The sequence below is a fragment of the Mya arenaria genome, chromosome 11, assembly GCF_026914265.1.
Source record: "Mya arenaria isolate MELC-2E11 chromosome 11, ASM2691426v1".
Taxonomy (NCBI): Eukaryota; Metazoa; Mollusca; class Bivalvia; order Myida; family Myidae; genus Mya; species Mya arenaria.
This window is the reverse complement of record NC_069132.1, coordinates 46,789,360-46,809,738: the sequence shown is the minus strand read 5'-3', so window position 1 is coordinate 46,809,738 and position 20,379 is coordinate 46,789,360. Positions and strand designations below refer to the sequence as shown.

The 20,379-nt window shown below is 34.2% G+C and overlaps 1 protein-coding gene across 2 annotated transcripts in view; it reads left to right on the top strand.

Annotated features, from left to right (window-relative positions):
- LOC128209586 (inositol-tetrakisphosphate 1-kinase-like) overlaps positions 1-15,283 on the top strand; it is an 80,710-nt gene extending 65,427 nt beyond the window's left edge. Inside the window, exons 7-11 of one of the 2 annotated variants that reach the window (XR_008257028.1) lie at positions 1,349-1,508; positions 3,066-3,133; positions 5,362-5,530; positions 6,063-9,568; positions 9,606-15,283. Coding sequence is in view for 1 of the 2 variants with exons in the window: in XM_052913673.1 (XP_052769633.1) it covers positions 1,349-1,508; positions 3,066-3,133; positions 5,362-5,530; positions 6,063-6,451 (786 nt within the window). In the remaining variant the exon portion in view is untranslated. Of the gene's footprint in view, positions 1-1,348; positions 1,509-3,065; positions 3,134-5,361; positions 5,531-6,062 lie in introns of both variants that reach the window. The other variant, XM_052913673.1, reaches the window with a different exon arrangement.
- Positions 15,284-20,379: the final 5,096 nt, after the last annotated feature.

The following is a 20,379-nucleotide window of genomic DNA, read 5'->3' as shown; positions in this document are numbered from 1 at the left end:
CAAATTTGTAGAAAGGCATGTAACTCTTGCTTTTTAGCTCACCAGAGCACAAAATGCTCAAGCTGAGCTATTGTGATCGGTCTTTGTCCGTCGTCCGTCCATAATTCTGTCCGTCCGTCCGTCAACAATTGCTTAAAAAACATATCCTCTGAAACTACTAGGCCAAATTCAATGAAACTTTACATGAAGCTTTCTTGGGTGACCCTTTACAAAAATGCATCAAGGGGTCACGATTGATCAACAACAACAACAAAATGGCCGACTTCCTGTTTTGCTTTAAAAAAAACATCTCATCTGAAACTACCAGTCCAAATTCAATGAAACTTTACAGGAAGATTCCAAGGGTGACCATCTACAAAAATACAACAAGGGGTTGTGATCGATGAACAACAACAACAAAAGCAACAACAACAAAATGGCTGACTTCCTGTTTTGCTTTAAAAAAAACATCTCCTCTGAAACTACCACTCCAAATTCAATGAAACTTTACAGGGAGCTTCCTTGGGTGACCCTCTACACAAATCCAACAAGGAGTCACAATTGATCAACAACAACAACAACAAAATGGCCAACATCCTGTTTTGCTTTAAAAAAACATCTCCTCTAAAACTACCAGTCAAATTTGATGAAACTTTACAGGAAGCTTCCTTGGGTGACACCCCATAAAAATACAACAAGGGGTCGCGATTGATCAACAACAACAACAACAAAATGGCCAACATCCTGTTTTGCTTTAAAAAAACATCTCCTCTAAAAGTACCAGTCAAATTCAATGAAAGTTTACAGGAAGCTTCCTTGGGTGACACTCTACAAAATACAACAAGGGGTCGCGATTGATCAACAACAACAACAACAAAATGGCCGACTTCCTGTTTTGCTTTAAAAATTATCTCCTCTGAAACTACCAGGCCAAATTCACTGAAACGTTACTGGAAGCTTCATTGCATGACCCTCTACAATAATACAACAAGGCATTGAGATTGATCAACAACAACAACAACAAAATGGACTCTGAAACTACCAAGCAAAATTCAATGAAATTTTACAGGTAGATTCATTGCATGACCCTTTACAAATATAAAACAAGGCATAGTCATCACTAAAGATGTGTTTAAATTGGGACATTTTTATAAATGCTTTATCACAGAGATCACTTTGCTTAGGTGAGCGTTATAGGGCCATCATGGCCCTCTTGTTATAATTGTTGACTTATAACCCTTAATCCACTAAGGAAAAACAGGTTAGCGTCAGCATATGCCGTTACGTTGCTCTTGTTATCATTTAATAAGAAAAGACAATAAGAACAAACTTGCTTCATTCTAACTATATTTTTGTCCTATTGTTGCAGATGTCTGTGATTTTCAACGAGGATGGCCTACAGAATATCAACCCCCCCTGTGTTGCCCAGACGTTCGTGAACCACAATGCGACCTTGTACAAAATCTTCAAGCTTGGTAGCAAGCAGTACATCGGACAACGACCATCGTTGAAGAACCTTTATGCAGGAGGTGCGAGTGTCCACTCACATTTATTTTGTTGTCATGGAAATAATTGTTTGCCTCTTTATTGAAGATAAAAAAAAACTGGCATCCTTTTTACATATTGAAGTACAATTTTTTTAAACAGGTTTTGAACATAAACTTCAAGCTATAAGAATGTGGTTTCTGCTCAAAAACTTTAGTTATTGACACATAGTGATAAAACTTGGTATTTAGCAAGCTCACTTGTAGATGTTCCTCAGGATTGCATTTGGGGTCAAGGTCATTGCAACTGAAAATAGAAAAACATTTTCAGCTCTATCGCTTTAGTTATGACTGACACATAGTAATTAAGCTTGGCATGTAGCAAGTGTATAGACACACTTTGGATTGCATTTAGGGTGTGTGGGGCCTAGGTCAAAGTCACATTTACTGAAAATAGAAAAACAGTTTCCACTCAATAACTTTAGTTAAAGTGTGACCTATTGTGATGAAAGTTAGTATGTAGCATTATGTAAGCATAAAATTTAATTTTTTAATGGAGACATAATGTTGGGATTGCAATTAGGGTATGTGGGGTCAAGGTCACTGTAAATAAAATTAGAACGTTGGTGTCCACTCGATAACTTCATTAAGAATAACTCGTAAATGATAAATTTTATTGTGTACGAAGCTTATTTGTAGATGTACCTTATGATTGCTTTTAGAGTCAGTAGGGTCAATGTCACTGGTACTAAAAATATGAAAATTGTTTACATTCAATAAATTTGTTTAGCATTAATGGATAGTGATGAAACTTGGTGTGTTAATAGCTTATGTAAAGATGAAGCTTCGGATAGATTTTTAGATTTTTGGCTTGTTTAGGACATGGTCACTGTTACGAAAAATAGAAACATGGTTTCTACTCAATAACAAAGTCATACCTTGGGATTGCTTTTTGAGTCAATGGAGACATGGTCATGGTCACTGTAACTAAAAAATGATAAATTATTTTCGCTCAAAAGCTTAAATTAGGAATAATTCATATTGTTGAAACTTGGTATACCAAGCTTATGTGAATGTGTACATGGGAACTCCATTTGGGATCAGGGGGGTCAAGGTCACTGTTGCTAAAAATAGAAAAACTTTAATTAAGGTCAAGTTATAGACAAGTGGAAAACAGTTTTGGCACAATAACTTAAAATTAGAATGATTTGCAGTGATTAAACTGTGAATAAAGCAAGCTGTAGATAGTATTTGGGGTTGTTAGGAACAAGATGAAGGTCACTACTTGTATTTTGATACCCAAAACTTAAACTTCCTGATTGCACAAATTTAAAACCTGGTTTTGTTGCATTGAGACCTTTCTAGTTTATTTCTCAACCTGGTATTTGGTACACTAGTTCACTTCGACAATGAAATTTTACATTTTCAACATTAATATGCACATTTTTATTTTAATTATTTGGCAATATAAATGAATTACCTATTTCAAACGCAATAAAGTTATCACCATATTGATAGGTCTAATGAGTCATGGTAAATAAATTGCCATTAAATTTTAAGAACATAAAACATTTTTTTTGTATTTAATGATTTCCCTTCCAGACCATCCCACAATATATTTTGACACCCACGACGTATGTAAGAGTGACTCGTCCCATCACTTGACAGAGGTAAGGCAAGAGTATTTTTAGCCAAATTTTTATTGAAAAATTTAGGGTTATAGATTAGCGAAAATCAGGAAGGTAAGCAGGTGATTGTGCAGTTGTCGCTAGCAGAAGGTTTTTTACATGTCATAAATACAACTGTTTATTATTAGTAATATTTGTCACCATAATATTTAAGAACAGTGTGAATATTGGTCAACTCTGGTCCAAAACTAAATCATTAGGTTAAATTAAGAAAGAAATTGAGTTCATATATTCAAAAGTGCTTTAATATATTAATCTTCATCAAGCTTAGTCAGAACATTTGTAAATATCATATTTATGATCAGTGCGAATATAGGAAAAAAAATAGGTCACTAGATAGAATTTTGTGTTAAAGTTTTTAGACCTTTCATTAATTCAGAAGTGTTAACTTTTTCCTCTATAAACATACATCCTGCTTCAAAATTGCATTTGTCTAAAAGAAAATCCTCTTGTGCAGTTTCCTTTTTTTTCAATCACAATTTTTTATATGCATGTTTGATAAAAAGGGACATATTTTGGAAGCAACTGCATCACACATGTTGCATCCACTAAGTGTCCGTGCTTGTACAAGAGAAGCTTCTGTCCAGGCATCACCAAACTTGGACAATATGTGTTTATGGGCAGAATATTTTGGCCTTTTTTGATAACCAGCGATATTGTTTCAGTCACATCAGAGCTATGGCCCTTAATTTACCTAAAATACACAATCTTTATAAAGACTGTGCTGTAGCTTGAGGAGATTTTGACATATCATCACCAAACTTGGGCAATATGTGTATGAGCAGAATAATATTTTTCTCAAAAAAGAAAAATAGCAACAAGAAAATGTTCAAACAGATCTGAGTAATGAAAAATGAAAAAAGTTCCTTTTTTTAGCTAGTCTGAATTTCACAGAAAATGTAGAGGTATTGTCATAGCCATGGTTTCTCTGTCATTCAAAGTATTGTCATAGCCATGGTTTCTCTGTCATTCAAAGTATTGTCATAGCCATGGTTTCTCTGTCATAGCCATGGTTTCTCTGTCATTCAAAGTATTGTCATAGCCATGGTTTCTCTGTCATTCAAAGTATTGTCATAGCCATGGTTTCTCTGTCATTCAAAGTATTGTCATAGCCATGGTTTCTCTGTCATTCAAAGTCTTAAACCTTGTCCATAACTAAAATGCTTTTCAAGTCATTTAGATGATACTAAGTAATTGTTTTTTTTATTTGCTTCACTAACCATTAAATCAGCATTATAGTCAGTAATAGCCCAGCTGCCAACTTAAGTGACACTCTTATTCAAATTCAATACATATGAATGCACAACAAACATAAATTTTGACTGATAAACCTTTAACTACTCACTAAATAATGCTTTTATGGAAAATTTTAATTAATGATAACAAGATTATAACCATGTTTTCTATAACTGAAAATGCCAAAATATCAAATGATTGGTGAATGCTAAAAGATTAACTGTTATCTTCTATTGTCTCATAAGGTAGAAATACTGTGTTTGCTGCATCTTTCTTTCAGATTGAACACAGTATGCTTCATATGAACAATTGTTTTCAACAGTTTTTCTTCCTTTTTGGTATCTTAAAAAAATGTATTAATTGTGCTTAATCTAATTTGGGAGTAAGAGTGCATCTTTAATTGTTTAGCAAAGTCTCTATACTAGCCAATACACATGCACATACTGTGTTTTAACCCACGGAAAAAAACAATTTATGGCTAAATGGAACTTTGGCTGTTATTATAGTCTGAAGCTTTCTAAATGATTAAATCAGAATTTATATATTATATTTGTATACAAGTACTTTTGAAAAATTGATATTTGATATTATCACACTATTTCACAAGATGACCTGTCTGCCATCTCTATTGTAATTTCACCCAAATAGCAGGTTTCTAATCCATAGGCAATAAAACACAAATCACTCTGAGAGTCCTGTATACTTTATTGAATTTGCACCATTGTTAGTTCTGGGGGTTTTTTTGGCAGAATAAATAAAAGATAATATCACAGCTTTTGTGTAAATGCGGTTTTGTGCAAATAATAACACATCGATTTCACTGCAAGCCCAAACTTTTGTCCTACTGTTTGGCTAAAGAAATTGTTAAAAGCCCTGCTTTGTACAATTCATACAAATTGTACCTAGTAGGGCTTGCAGACTTGTGGTTATATCAATAATTGACTGTTATCATTATTATTCTATTGTATTTCCAGCTGGACCCTGCCGATATTGAGCGGTCTCCGTACATTCCAGACGTATCTCGACTGAACGCCCTCAGCGAGACGCTACGTGAGAAACTTGGAATTGATCTATTTGGTGTTGACGTGATCGTCGAGTGTGAAACAAAGCGATATGCAGTGATTGATATCAACGTCTTTCCAAGTATGTTTTATCATTTTAAAACAGCTATGGGTAGCTGTTGACTAACTTATTGTTAAAAAGTAAAGTCAGTGTTGTGTGCCAAGTACTATATGTAATTTCAAGCTCAATCTCCACAATGTTAATGAAGTCTGTAGGAGGAAAAGTTTGCAATTCGGGTTTGTAATAAGCTTGTTACAATGTCAAAAGCCAATCACCAAGGATTTAGGATTGTTCAATCCAGTGTATTTTTATGATGACAGGAGTTGGATTCCTTAGGTTTTGACAACTCAATAATGCTACTGAATTACTGACGTAGATGATACATAGCACGACATCGGCGCATAGTGAATTTGCAGACGATTTAGGATCGCAGTTTCGATTATATATTTTAAAAAAAAAATGAAAATCCACAAATTTAAGAACCCACGAAATTATATTTTTACCAAAAGCCATGAAATCACAAGCACACAAATATCAATGATTTCACAGTAATTTATATCTACATATGATTTGTATAAATATTACCTTGTATAACTAGAACCTATTGTTTCAGATTATGATGAGGTGGATAACTTCTTCGGAGACCTTCTGGACCATTTGTTGTACTTGTTTAACAAACAGCAGGACAAACATTCCACCAGCCAGCAGCAGACAACACCAGTTCAACATGGCATTCTAAAGCAGACTGGGCGCTCCAATTCCCAGGATTCTTGCTCAGATGGGGTTGTCAGCAAGCGCTTGAAAACAGTGGACCAGTCTGATCATTGTGGCTGTGATAGTCTGGTTTACTCTTCCAGACCCAGGTGTAGAATTGAATGTGATTGTAGAATGAGAACCAGCCTACAGGAAGTGATTATTCCAAATGTGCAGATGGAAAGAAAAAATCAGAGAAATTCGTCTGCTGGGAAAAAGACTTCTAATAATATTTTAGATGAGCTTTAGTTTTTAGAGTTAAAATAATAAAATTCCTTGCATAGAAAGTGATTTCTCATTTTATAAGGTTTATTAAAAAAATGATTTTAATGTTTATCTGCATAATCAGTATTCATAGAAAAGATAAAACGTTTGAAAAAAAAATACGCAAATAATCAATAGTTTTGTTCATTTTATTAGGATGTACGCTATGTAACCACTTTTAAAATGTCTGCTGTATTTTTCATACTTATCATTGACTTATATATAAGCCATTTTTATAAAAAAAACTATTTTAATTGTGGCATGCATTAATAACATTTATTTTAATGTTAAATACTTTAAAGATCTTCCCAATCATTTTATGCAATATTTAAGCTATACCAAGTTAATTTTTTCCCCTGAATATTTCATTTTTCGACCAATTTTTCATTCTGTTGCTCAGAGACAAAATTTTAAAAGAAACCTTATGGAATTCATTTATTTTAACTTATTAGATTTTTTTAACAAAAAAATAACTATATGACTATATATTTTTCAAAGAGGAAAAGTCATGGTCTAACTTCTTGTCATTGTCAGCTTGCAAAATGTTGACCTTTGCCATAATTCAAAAATAATTGAAAATATTCAAATGAAACTTGGTACATATGTTGACAGAGAGAATACACACATGTGTAGCTAGGCCAATGACTCTTGACTCTAAAAATGTTGAGTTATGCCTCTTTTAGAATGACCAAACATGCGTTCTTGTTCGCTATGTGGCACTCTGGTCCATATTGTAATGGACGTTTGTCAAATTTGAACAGTTATTTTGTGGAATTATAATTTATAGAAAATGTTACTTGGGAGTTCTTGTTAACCATCATTTCTTGAATAGAATAATTAAACTTTCTTGAAACTTGTTTAATTATGCCATGATCTATTTTCAATAGAGTATTGCCCCTTGTTGACTGATGTTAGGTGTCAAACAAAAAAGCTCATGTGTGTCTAGCAGCATAATGTTTTTGATGTGTATTTGTATAAACTGGCATTATATAGCTGAAAAATCTAAAGCAGATATTAAATATTTTAATGCTAATCTTTGATTTCTTATAAGAATTGTTACATAAGCCTCGTACTACAAAAATAATTGGCCTAGTTTGAAAGTGACCTTTTTTGGTTTTGCATGCAAATTCGTGAGATTTTTCATTTGTTATGAATTTGAATTTTATGAAATTCTATGCATTTTTGTATATTATATTATTATGTGTGTGAGGTGTAGCATTGACTGCTGATATGACTAGAATATTATATTTTTGTAGTTGTATATAATTCATGAGTATTTAACTTTATAGATTGTATATATTTTGCCTCTTTTGTAAAGTTTTGGGTGCGCATGAGAGAATGAACTGTCTGTGATTGTCTAACTTGGTTCAGAGAAAAATGATTTTAAATAAAAAAGGATATCTGTTATGTTTAAATTTCCGTGCTGTTTCATGATTTTTCACCAGGTTACCTTACATCGGGCCAGAGGTTTGGGATCTTTTTCTGACCTAAAATATATTTATTATTAAGAATTATAAGTCTTAAATTTGATTTTATTATTGTGAATTATACTTTGATAAAGGACAACTTTTTTATCATTTGATTAAATCAGTACTTGACATTTGATTTTTTTTTTTTTTTAGTAATACCATTTTTGGACTTATGATGTATTATTACCTAACAAAGCTGTAAATCTGGGATCTCAGTATATTTACAGCAAATTTATCTTTTTTCATCTTCAACTTAAGTCGCATACATTTATAAAGGTAACTATTTATATAGTATTTTTTAAAGTTTTTTTGTTTCTTTTGTTTTATTAGTTGACCCAAATGAATTCTTTCCACATATCTGTCTTTTCTAGTGAACTTTTTATTTTATTTTGTCTGGTAATTGCTCAATTCTATAGTTTGTTCATTGCTGGCAAAACATTACTGATTTCTTATTGGCTCCCAATTATCAATGAGCAGCATGGCAAAATATTGGTATATCAATTAATTCAATAAGATGTTATGTTGGTTCTACAATGTAAATCTCGAGATCTACTTACAAATACATATAGATTTTTGTCTTTAAAAAATCAGTCCATCAGTTTGTTTTGAACAGTTTATATTTCCTCCAAAAATCGAGATAGGAAAACTACACATGGATTGTTTGATTTGCTGATTTGATAAGACAGGCCTAATTAGGTACATGTATACAAGATATCCACATGCATTGTGACACTGAATTCTTTATTAGTTGTTGTTGCAATAGAATCCTTTTATATAATTGTAAGGAATGAGTTTGTCTGTGATCATTTGAAAATGAGTGAAACTTTTTTGTAAACAAACAGGACTTCTTTTTACATGAAAATCACAAGGCATTCCATTGTTTGAAACTAGTCTTACTCTTTATTTTACCTCATTTTGGTTAAATTCATATTGAATAACAGTATAAATTCATTAATGTTCTGGCCCTATTCTTACAAGTATCTTAAGCCCAACAGGTTAAAGTATCATATTTCATTTAGCCAGATTACTTGCTTAAACTTCATTTCATAATTAAAAACATGGTGTTGTAATGTCATCTTTGAAACAGTTTCCTTTAAAAGTCTCAATACTCTTTAAAATTACAACTTATACCAAAACAAAAGTTTTGAACTAAACTTAATCCTGAAATTAAGATTTCTCAAGAATTTGGGCCCTGCATAGTATTGGGATCTTTTTTCTACAAAGATATCCAAAAATAATTAAAGCAATGGGAATGAAGCAATGTGAATAAAATACTGTCAAAATATTTCAATATAAACAGAGATCATTCATACAGATGTGTACTATCTTCGAAACCACCACCATTCATACAGGTGTGTATGATCATCATCACCATTCATACAGGTGTGTATGATCACCCCCACGAACATTCATACAGGTGTGTATGATCATCATCACCACCAACATTCATACAGGTGTGTATGATCATCATCACCACCAACATTCATACATGAGTGTATGATCATCCAAAACCACCACCATTCATACAGGTGTGTATGATCATCATCACCACCAACATTCATACAGGTGTGTATGATCGCCCCCACGAACATTCATACAGATGTGTATGATCACCCCACGAACATTTATACAGGTGTGTATGATCATCATCACCACCAATATTCATACAGGTGTGTATGATCGCCCCCACGAACATTCATACAGATGTGTATGATCACCCCACGAACATTTATACAGGTGTGTATGATCATCATCACCACCAACATTCATACAGGTGTGTATGATCATCCAAAACCACCAACATTCATACAGGTGTGTATGATCATCACCACCACCAACGTTCATACAGGTGTGTATGATCACCCCCACGAACATTCATACAGGTGTGTATGATCATCATCACCACCAACATTCATACAGGTGTGTATGATCATCCATAACCACCAACATTCATACAGGTGTGTATGATCATCATCCCCACCAACATTCATACAGGTGTGTATGATCATCCAAAACCACCACCATTTATACAGGTGTGTATGATCATCATCACCACCAACATTCATACAGGTGTGTTTGATTATCAAAACCACAAACATTCATACAGGTGTGTATGATCATCACCACCACCAACATTCATACAGGTGTGTATGATCATCATCATCACCAACATTCATACAGGTGTGTATGATCATCAAAACCACCAACATTCATACAGGTGTTGACAACCATCAAAACCACCAACATTCATACAGGTGTGTATGATCATCATCATCACCATCACCATTCATACAGGTGTGTATGATCATCACCACCACCAACATTCATACAGGTGTGTATGATCATCATCATCACCATCACCGTTCATACAGGTTTGTATGATCATCAAAACCACCAACATTCATACAGGTGTTGACAACCATAAAAACCACCAACATTCATACAGGTGTGTATGATCATCATCATCACCATCACCGTTCATACAGGTGTGTATGATTATCAAAACCACCAACATTCATACAGGTGTTGACAACCATCAAAACCACCAACATTCATACAGGTGTTGACAACCATCAAAACCACCAACATTCATACAGGTGTTGACAACCATCAAAACCACCAACATTCATACAGGTGTTGACAACCATCAAAACCACCAACATTCATACAGGTGTTGACAACCATCAAAAACACCAACATTCATACGCGTGTATATGATCATTATGCAATTTTTAACCACTGTAGATTTTATTGAGGGATTAACATGTGCAAATTGATGAGGTCAGTGTTTAAAGTATAGCAAAATATTCACCTACAGATGTTTGCATTTGTAAACTGTGGTGTCTTTAGTTTGCCATATTGGGAATTAAGAATAAAACATTGGGATGTAAAAACCAACAATATTTATATCCTGAGTGGCAGCCTAACTGATCCGTCCTGCTGTTAGATTTGGAATCACCAGAAATGTCCCCTCATCCCCAAGCTTACTTCTAATTGGGAAAGACATTGTTAATTGTATATGCGATGGTACATTCAAGTTTTTCAAAACTAGTTGTATTTGGATTGCAAGAAAAGCTGAAGTTATGACACAAAATTAGCAACTTATGAGATTTATTTCTAATAAACTTTGCAGAGGCTTTAAGGCTTTTCCTAGATATTCACGTACATGTATTTCTATGAATGCAAAAAAATTTGGTTCTTGTCATCTTAAATCAGTTCTTATGCTCAAATTATTTCTGATTGGAAAACAGAAATCTTCCAGGATACATGCCAAACAAGCAATAAGCATCCTTCTACCTCAACAAATGATAAGCTATGGGACCAAACAACTTTTTTTTGACTAGATATATGCAAATGTTTGATGTTCCTTGATTTGTGCAGGCTAATACTGTAGAGTTACTTTAAAGTACCATATTTACAAGATCATCTTCTTGTACCATAGGACATTTGACAGGCAAAATCTTGTTTTGTGCAGAGGCGAATTGACGCTGGGATTAAGTGATAGAAATTTAAGTAAAGTTTTCAGAATTTAATAACATTATCTGCCATAACTCAGTTGGTAGCACATACAATAATGTGTTCTACATTCAACACTCAACAAAACAAGACAATTCTGATAATTTCATTTACTTAAAAAAGATACATTAAAACAAATTTTTGTTAGTCAATTCTCCCAGAGGGCTTGAGTAGTGACTTACATAAATGTGAAGCATGGGCGCTGCCAATGATGAAGATAAAGTGAAAAGCAATGTTTAAAAGTGTTTCTTGAGTAAAATTATAAATGTTTGCATTCATTCTTTTTCTGCTAGTCATCTGCCTTGATTGATTGTGTTAATTTCTAAAACCTTTTGAAAGTATTGAAGTTGTAAACATTTCTAGACACTATGACTAAGTATTATTGTTTTACATAAATGATGTTGAATGAAATAAAATAAGTCAGCAATATCCATAAAAAATAAATGACATTACATGGGTTTATCCCATTTCACTTCATGCTCATCAGGGCAAATCATAAAAACAAAATATATATCATTCATAAATAAGCACTGATTGACACTAATACTTTGTTGTATTGAATCTAGAACCTTCTTCAGCTATTGTGCAAAAAAAGTATGACTCATTGAGAAATTGCAAGAAATACTTCATGTTGCCAGATATTGAACAAATTTCATTATTAATTTTGTTTGTTGTATTTGGGCCGAGAAGAATTTAGAGTGAGTGGGCAAAATGAAAATAAATAAATTTCTTTTGAAAAAGGAGAGGGTGAAGGTTAACCTATTATTTTCCTATATAATTATTATTTAGAATGATAATCCTGAACAATAATAACTTTGTTCTCCCTTTTAAGTATTCATTTTTCATAGTCAATGGTTTCAATCTTCTCGACATAGTAACTGACATATGACAAAGTGTTTTTGCATGTTGCAACATGGCTTCACAATGAACCATTTTTGGTAAACAGAATTATTACAAAAGAAATGCTTTTTTTCTGAAAAACAACTGCGGTAAATCTGACAAATAAGACATCACCAGTTTGGTCTTCAGTGTGCTACATATTTATTTATTTTTTATTAGAACTTAATTCAGGTTCCAGCATATGATATTGAGTTTCTATAAATGGCATTGAACACTGGACTGTTGTTGGATCTATAATGTATGGTATATAATATTGAGGGAAAATAGAAGGGATGAAACTGACACGTATGAAACACATATTCTTTTATTTTGATACACCAAAATCAATGTTGTTTATACTGTTTTGTGTCACATAATAATACGAATCACGGACAAGTTTTTTTCATATGTCTGTTTAAAAATATAATACCCCAGATTTAAAATGGATCAACTGATCAGAAATTACATGCTGTTTCATTTTCTAGCTCGACTGGCCAAAGGCCAGAAGAGCTTATGCGATGGTTATGTGTACGTAGTATGTGCGTCCGTGCTTCAGTGCATCCTAGCATCTGTAAACAATTGCTTGAGAACACGATACAGTCTTCAGTTTTGATTTTATCTCGATAAAACTTGTACAGTATTTAGATATCCATCAGAGCTTGGTTCCTTTCGAAAACCAGCCAGATCCACTCATGCATGCCTAGATTATGGGCCTTGAAAGTTTTAAAGACTTGCTTTTTTTAGCTAACCTATTTTTAGCCAAGTTTGCATGACCGAATTAGTCTATTTTAGCCAAGTTTACATGAAAAGTCAAGTCTAGGATGAAAGGGAGACAACTTGCTATTTTGGTTCTGCAGTTGATTTTGTGAATTACTTTGCCTTGATCTTGTTGAAAGGCAAAAGGCCATTTTTTAGCTCTATTGGCCAAAGTGTCTGTAGTTCTTGCATTCATCTAAACAAAATTGGTTGTGAATGTTTGTTTAAATTATGCCCCCGGGGTCATTACTGGCCACGTCCCAGGGTTCACAGGTTTGGTAAACTTCAATTGGGAAATGTTTTAAAATCTTTTTGTGTGTTCACGCATCCATGTAGGAACAATTGCTTGTGAATGTTTGTTCAAATTATGCCCCTGGGGTCATTACTGGCCATCCCCCGGGGCATACAGGTTTGGTATACTTAAATTGGGAATGTTTGAAAATCTTTTTGTCTGAACCAGCTATGCAGACACTTGCTATTTTAAATAAAGCATAATTTAGTGGTCTGCTACCATAGTTGTTCAGATTATGCCCCTTGGGTCAAAACTGGCACTGCCCCGGGGGTCACAAGTTTCCTAGAGACTTATTTAAGAAATATTTTCAAAATCTTCTTGTTTCAAACCACAAGGCTCATACCTTTGATATTTGTTGTGGAGCATCATATTATGACCGTCTAGCAAAACAGTTGAAATTATGCCCCTGGAGCCTAAGCTGGCCCCACCCCTGTTGAGCTTCTTTTTTTATTTTTAAAGCTACAGCAATGATATTTGGACCATGTGTACAGTTTTGCAAACGAGCATCAATGTTGCCCTCGGATGACCTTGACTTTGACCTTTTGACTAACTTTTTTTATTTTTAAAGCTACAGAAATGAAATTTTGACCATGAGTACAGTTTTGAAAGCAATTTTGTTTTTGTCAGATGACCTTCAATGGCACATATTAAAATAGTTCATGCAACTAATCTGCTTTCAGCACTTTCTGTCCTCAGATGTTGAACGTGCAATGTTTTCAGGTAACCCAAACACAAAACGTGAACTATATGTTTGTTGCCATTTACCCATACATACATGCTCTGGATTGAAAAATGACCACAAGAGCCATGCCAGTAGAGCATAGGCCCTTATTGGCCTCCTGTTTAATGTCTACATGAAAGTTTATTTTTAAGAAAATGATTTTTACATATTGATTGTTGACTATTAAGATGGCTTATTATGGGTTTTGCATTCTTCTTCTGCTTTTATTTTTTGCATTTTTTGAAGCAATAAAGATGAAGTTTTGTCAGAGCTTTGGTGTCAACATTGTCAGCACCAGCGTTGTGCACAAACTTGAAACTCGGGCCATATTTCCAAATCCGATGAAAAGAAAAAAATGAAACTTGATACTCACTTAAACATAGCGATTAGCATAATTGCGTCTAGAAACTAACATAATTTTGGCGAACACTTTCCTTCATGTGGCCACATCAGTTGTCCCTAGTTTCTTCCCTTGTTTTATAACTTCAGAGAGGCTATGCATAGTGGCGTTAAAAGACTTATCTATGAAGGAAAGGGTTAAAGGGTCTCCCACACATATTTGATGTGGTAGGTGCTCATTTAAACAAAGTTCTGTAAATGCATGAGTTTAAAATAATTCTATATTCAACTGTGTTACTTACACTTTTCATCAAAATAGAACTTTTTCTGTTAAATTTCTAGAAACTATTAACACTTGAGATCATTTTTTAAATTAAACTCATGTTTTATCATTGTAACAAGCATTTTATTAACATTTCTTTCAATTTTATTTATTTAATGTATCCACTTGAGTAATGGTATCCACTTGAGTGTTGGTATCCACTTGAGTAATGGTATCCACTTGAGTGTTGGTATTCACTTGAGTATTGGTATCCACTTGAGTGTTGGTATCCACTTGAGTGTTGGTATCCACTTGAGTGTTGGTATCCACTTGAGTATTGGTATCCACTTGAGTGTTGGTATCAACTTGAGTGTTGGTATTCACTCGAGTGTTGTTATCCACTTGAGTTGCTCTTGTTGGGTTTTATATTCTTGCTCGGAGTTAGGCTGCAAACAAACTTCTTTGTGCTATTATTTTGATTTTTTAGAAATTTGTTACAATGGTTTTCCTTTTGACACGAAGTAAGAGTTATTGTTATTTGAATAATATTGAATGGTTTTATAATAAAACATTTTGTACACTATCGGTGTTGGTATTTTCTTACTCGAGTAGATAGCTTGACATTTTAGTCCCAGGGTCGGCGGTATTCATAAAACATCTGAAGTAATTTTCTTACTTAAATCATGTACCATGTTGTCAAGGACAACATTCAATAACTAGTGTGCAGTAGAATAGAATTGTTGTTTATCCACATGCTAGTTATTGGTATAAAAAATACATAAAATTACATTTGGCACATGATTTCTTCACATGTGTACCTTTCAATTATAAAAAAAGACAAAATCTGAATCCCCAACTACCATCTGGTTGGTAGTTAGATCCTTCCGAATCAACTAGAAATTATCGAATAACCAACTGGCAAATGTACAAATAATAGTGATTTAAAACAGTGTTTGTTACAAAGATATATATGTGTACATGAATAAAAATACAATTACTGTTTGATTTCATACCATAAACAAGACAAAATCTAAATCCCCGACCGGCAACTAGCAGGTAGTTGAATATTCAAATTCCCAACTGGCAACAAGCAGGTTGTTGAATATTCGAATACCCAACTACCTCCCAACTTGATTTTCATACCTTTATGCCATACACGATCAAAAGCCGTCGAAATATCACAAATTACTGCTTTTTCTTCTCTGTCATCTAGAAGCAAAAAAAAAAGATATATCGATATGAGCTAGTTGACAGTGGAGTCCTTAGAAACAAAACCAGATTGAAATGATGTCAGATAATCATTCTGACACAAGAAATTGAGCTTGTACCTATACAATTGATTTCAAGAACTTTACTTACAACACTCACCATTATTCCCAACATCTTGGGGATCGAACTTCTTATAAAGAGCACAGACATGAGCTTGCTTGGTACCTTGCAGGTCAAGAAGTGGATAAGCAATTTCAAATGCTATTACCCTCAGGTCATTCCTACTTACTTAGTCAGGTCCAGTTTTCTTCCCGATCTTGACAACCATTATTGAATCAATAACATCATCATGACATGAAATAACAAAGTCTTGTTGTGTTGCAGTATCAGAGTCAGTGGAAATATGGAGGGGCCTATTAAGTACATTTAAGAGAGTCTGAGATTGGCAGTAATTATTTAGTAAGTTTGCTGCAATCTTATTTGATTCATGGATTGTTTCTTAATGGCTAAGTGGAGGGATATCACTGGATGCAGTTGTCGGTACATGTTTAGCGAATTTCTTTGTTTTTCCAAAAGTTGGTGGTGGGAATAGTTCTTAAAGCAAGTCTTTCATTATGCGACTGCTTGCCATGTTGAGGAGTCTTCTAAGCGACTGCCTGTCCCATGATCTCATCTTAAGGCTTAATGCATATGGTCTCTCAGTTCCAGCATGTAAACTAATGCACAGCTATCTTACTAACAGAAAACAACGGGTCAAACTTGGTCAGTGAGTGGGACATCCTGAAAGGCGTGCCACAAGAATCCAACATCTTTCTCAATAACATCTTCTTACTTTATCAATAACATCTTCTTACTTTCTCAATAACATCTTCTTACTTTATCAATAACATCTTCTTACTTTATCAATAACATCTTCTTACTTTATCAATTAGCCAGCCTTGTATAATTATGCAGATTACACTACTCTTTTTGTGTGTGTTAAAAATCCTGATGTTGTTAAGACCACTTTTGAAGATGAAAGTAACATTTTGATAAACTGGTTTACTTCCAATCAAATGCTGGCTAACCCTGACAAATATCAAGCAATTTCAGTTGGCTTCAAGTCTGTTAAAGAAATAAAGCAATAGAATATACTTTATCATACTATTGTTTGTGAAGAGCAAATTAAACTCTTAGGCATTGAGGTAGATATAGTTTAATAAATGTTGATGCCCAGATTTCTTAAATGTGCAAAACAGCAGCTAAGCAACTGGATATCCTTCAAAGACTAAACATTATTTTGACAATCGATACTAAGCTTATTATCTTTCAATCTTTGATCAGATCTAATTTCAACTACCGTCCTGTTGTTTGGCATCTTTGAAGCAAGACCAACACAGAAAAAAATAGAAAAAAATCAGTACAGAGTTTTAAAAATTATTTTTAATGATTACACCTCAACTTATAAAAATCTTCTTCATTGAGTTCATTTGCTAACATTACATCTGACCATATCTGAACAGGGTAAAATGCATTGAAACTATTGAAACTTACAAATGTCTGTACGGAATCTCACCAGATATGTTCAAAACCTTGGAATTTTTATCTAAGATATGAAAACTGTGTAGATGTGCCATCAGTTAGAACAACCAAAGGTAGGAACAACTATTTACGCTTTGAGGCCAGTCAGGTATGGAACAGCCCCAAAGGAAATAAGGTGCTCTCAGAACTACATAGAAATAAGATGGCTGATCTGCACATGGACAGGTCCCTCTTGTAAATGCTCAATATTCAAATAATCTTTTATAACTAATATATAAGATGAAATTGAGAACTATGAGGTGTTTCACTCTGATCCAGCTCACTTTTTGTATTTGTCTGCATGAATATAATTAAAAACTACTTTTGTTAATACTGTTTCAGATATGTCACTTATTTAAAACTATAGGCTTTTTCAGGTCACAAGTCCATTGTTGTTGTTTTTTTGTGTGTGTGTGGGGGGGGGGGTGCAAAAAGTGTGAGTCCTGTCAACGTAACTGCCGTCTGTGAGCTGTACAAGTCTTTAAAATAGGGGGTTGAAAAGTCTAAGGGTTGAAAAGTTTTGGGGTAGAAAAGTCCTGCTCCCATCTGTTTTCTGTAGCCATTGATACAGATACGCAAAAAGAAGATAATCAGCAAAACAGCCATGCTGTTGTAAGTATTCAAACAGAAATGATTCCAGCTCCTAAACTTATTGCTCTTCAGCAGTCAGAAGCATCAGGAGCATCAACATAAAGCCGAAAAGATAATAGTACAGCATCAATACAACACAAACCTGAACAAGCAAACAAATAACGAGCATCTTTCAATGAATATCTCAGTAAAAACTGCCTAATCATTGATGGTATCTCGTCACCTACATAATTCAAAGATAGTAGAACCATACGCCAAAAGATTACAAAACAGAAACAAGTGAATGTTATGCTAGCATATCCCCTATCTAGAGGTGGGATGGCACACAAGACAAAGAAGATAAGGATAAACTTCTTCAAGACTGGCCAGAAGGATTATTTTCTACTGCCGCGAAAAAGGAAAATTGGCGGTAAACAAAATATCCAGCCAAAACCAGCTTGTGTGCTAAAAAACGTAGGCCACAACATTAGAGAATCCGATATCAACGAACAAGTTGTTTCGCAAACAGGAATACAAAAATTATTGTACATGCATCTTACAGAAGGTTGGGATACACAGACACAAATCAACCTTTGCCTATACTTATTGTGAACTGTGCTTCATACCAAGATCAACAAACGCTTTTCAAAATCCGAATCACTATTCATCCCAACCAGGTTCTACAATTGTCAGAGGTTTGGTCATATTGCAGCATCCTGCAAATCTGATATCTGCTGTGAAAATTGTTCAAGAAACTGCTCAGGAAAGTGCAAGAACGCAAAGCATTGCGTAAATTGTAAAGGAGATCTCTCATCAGTGTACATAGGTTGACAATCATTCATCAACTTGAAACATCAACTACAACAAAGACAGTAGCATTTAAATTATATAATAAATACAAAAAAGCACAATGAAGATTGCTCAAGCCATCATAAGATCAATTGACATCTCTTTCAGTCTCATTGTAAATGTAGTAAGATCACAAATCATCAAAATCTTTGCAATATCATAAATATGGCATCCAGAAGTTGATATCAAAGATACAATAAAGGAAAGATGGCACTGGGTAGCTAGTGAAAGAAGAATCATACAAGGAGGAGGTGTCGCATTGATGATTGACAAAGGCATAAAAATATTTCAAAGAAAAGATCTAAGAACCTGTGACATAGAGTTTGGTGCGAGGTCTTCCATGAAAAATGCAACTTCCTCATATGCTCTGTATACATACCCCAACAAATGAACTGATGCTTTAGAAGTTTACGGAGATAATCGATAAAGCACAAGTGTACGGAACACCATTAATGATACTTGGAGATTTTAATGCTTCACACAATTAATGGTCATGAACAACCATAGTCCATATAAGCAGCCGCTTCAGAGTCTTTGATGATTTTTGTGATGGCGACTCTACACAATAAATATCCAAACGTTAAAAAACGTTCCCTAAACGCGCATTATTGTGGCTAGAACAACCAGACACCCACTAGAAAGGACAAAATGATTGACTTATCTATAGTAACTCCATGCTCCCTGTCACAGAACATCAGTAACTGGAAAGTACAAGAGGAAGCCGACAGATCATAAACTCGTAACATTTGAACTGGGAGAAAAAGAGACCTGGAAAACTGAAGAAAGATGGGATTTTAAGAATGGCAATTGGTTATCCTGGGAAAAAGAAACTTCAGAGAGATTACAGTCATGGATTGAACAACAACAAACAGACTCTAGTGTAGATGTGATGTATTCATCACTCGTAGAGACTCTTATCAGCTGTGCAGAAAATGTGATACCAAAGATTTGACCACATAGCAAAGGTTTATTGGTCCCTGGATTAAATGAGCTTAATAAACAGTTCAAACAGGCAAATAGTAACTTCCAGAAATGTTCAGATCCAGCTGATGAACTGGCAGTTATTGTTATAAGACAGGCATTCCAGGAAGCTATAGAAAAGGCAAAAACTGCATACCTGGACGAAATGATACATGAGCTGGATCCTAAGAAACCAAAGAAGTTTTGGAAAATAATGAACAAACATAGAAGTGATGAATCTAACACTGGAGGAAGTAGAGTCTGTAGTAAAATAATTCGTCAAGAACAGTGTACCATGTCCCGAAGATAGAGTTTTTGGGGTAATTTTGAAAAACTATGGAGCAAGAGTCTGCTTTTCTTGTTCCAAAGATGCTGGGAGATAGGTTATAGATCTGCAAGACAGGCATGAAACAGACCCAAAAATGATGTTGCCAAAACGTGGAAAAGAAAACTACAATGCCGTCAAATCCTATAGACCTATACACCCTTTCAATTAATCGCTAAACTGACACAGAGGAGTTGCGCCACTTA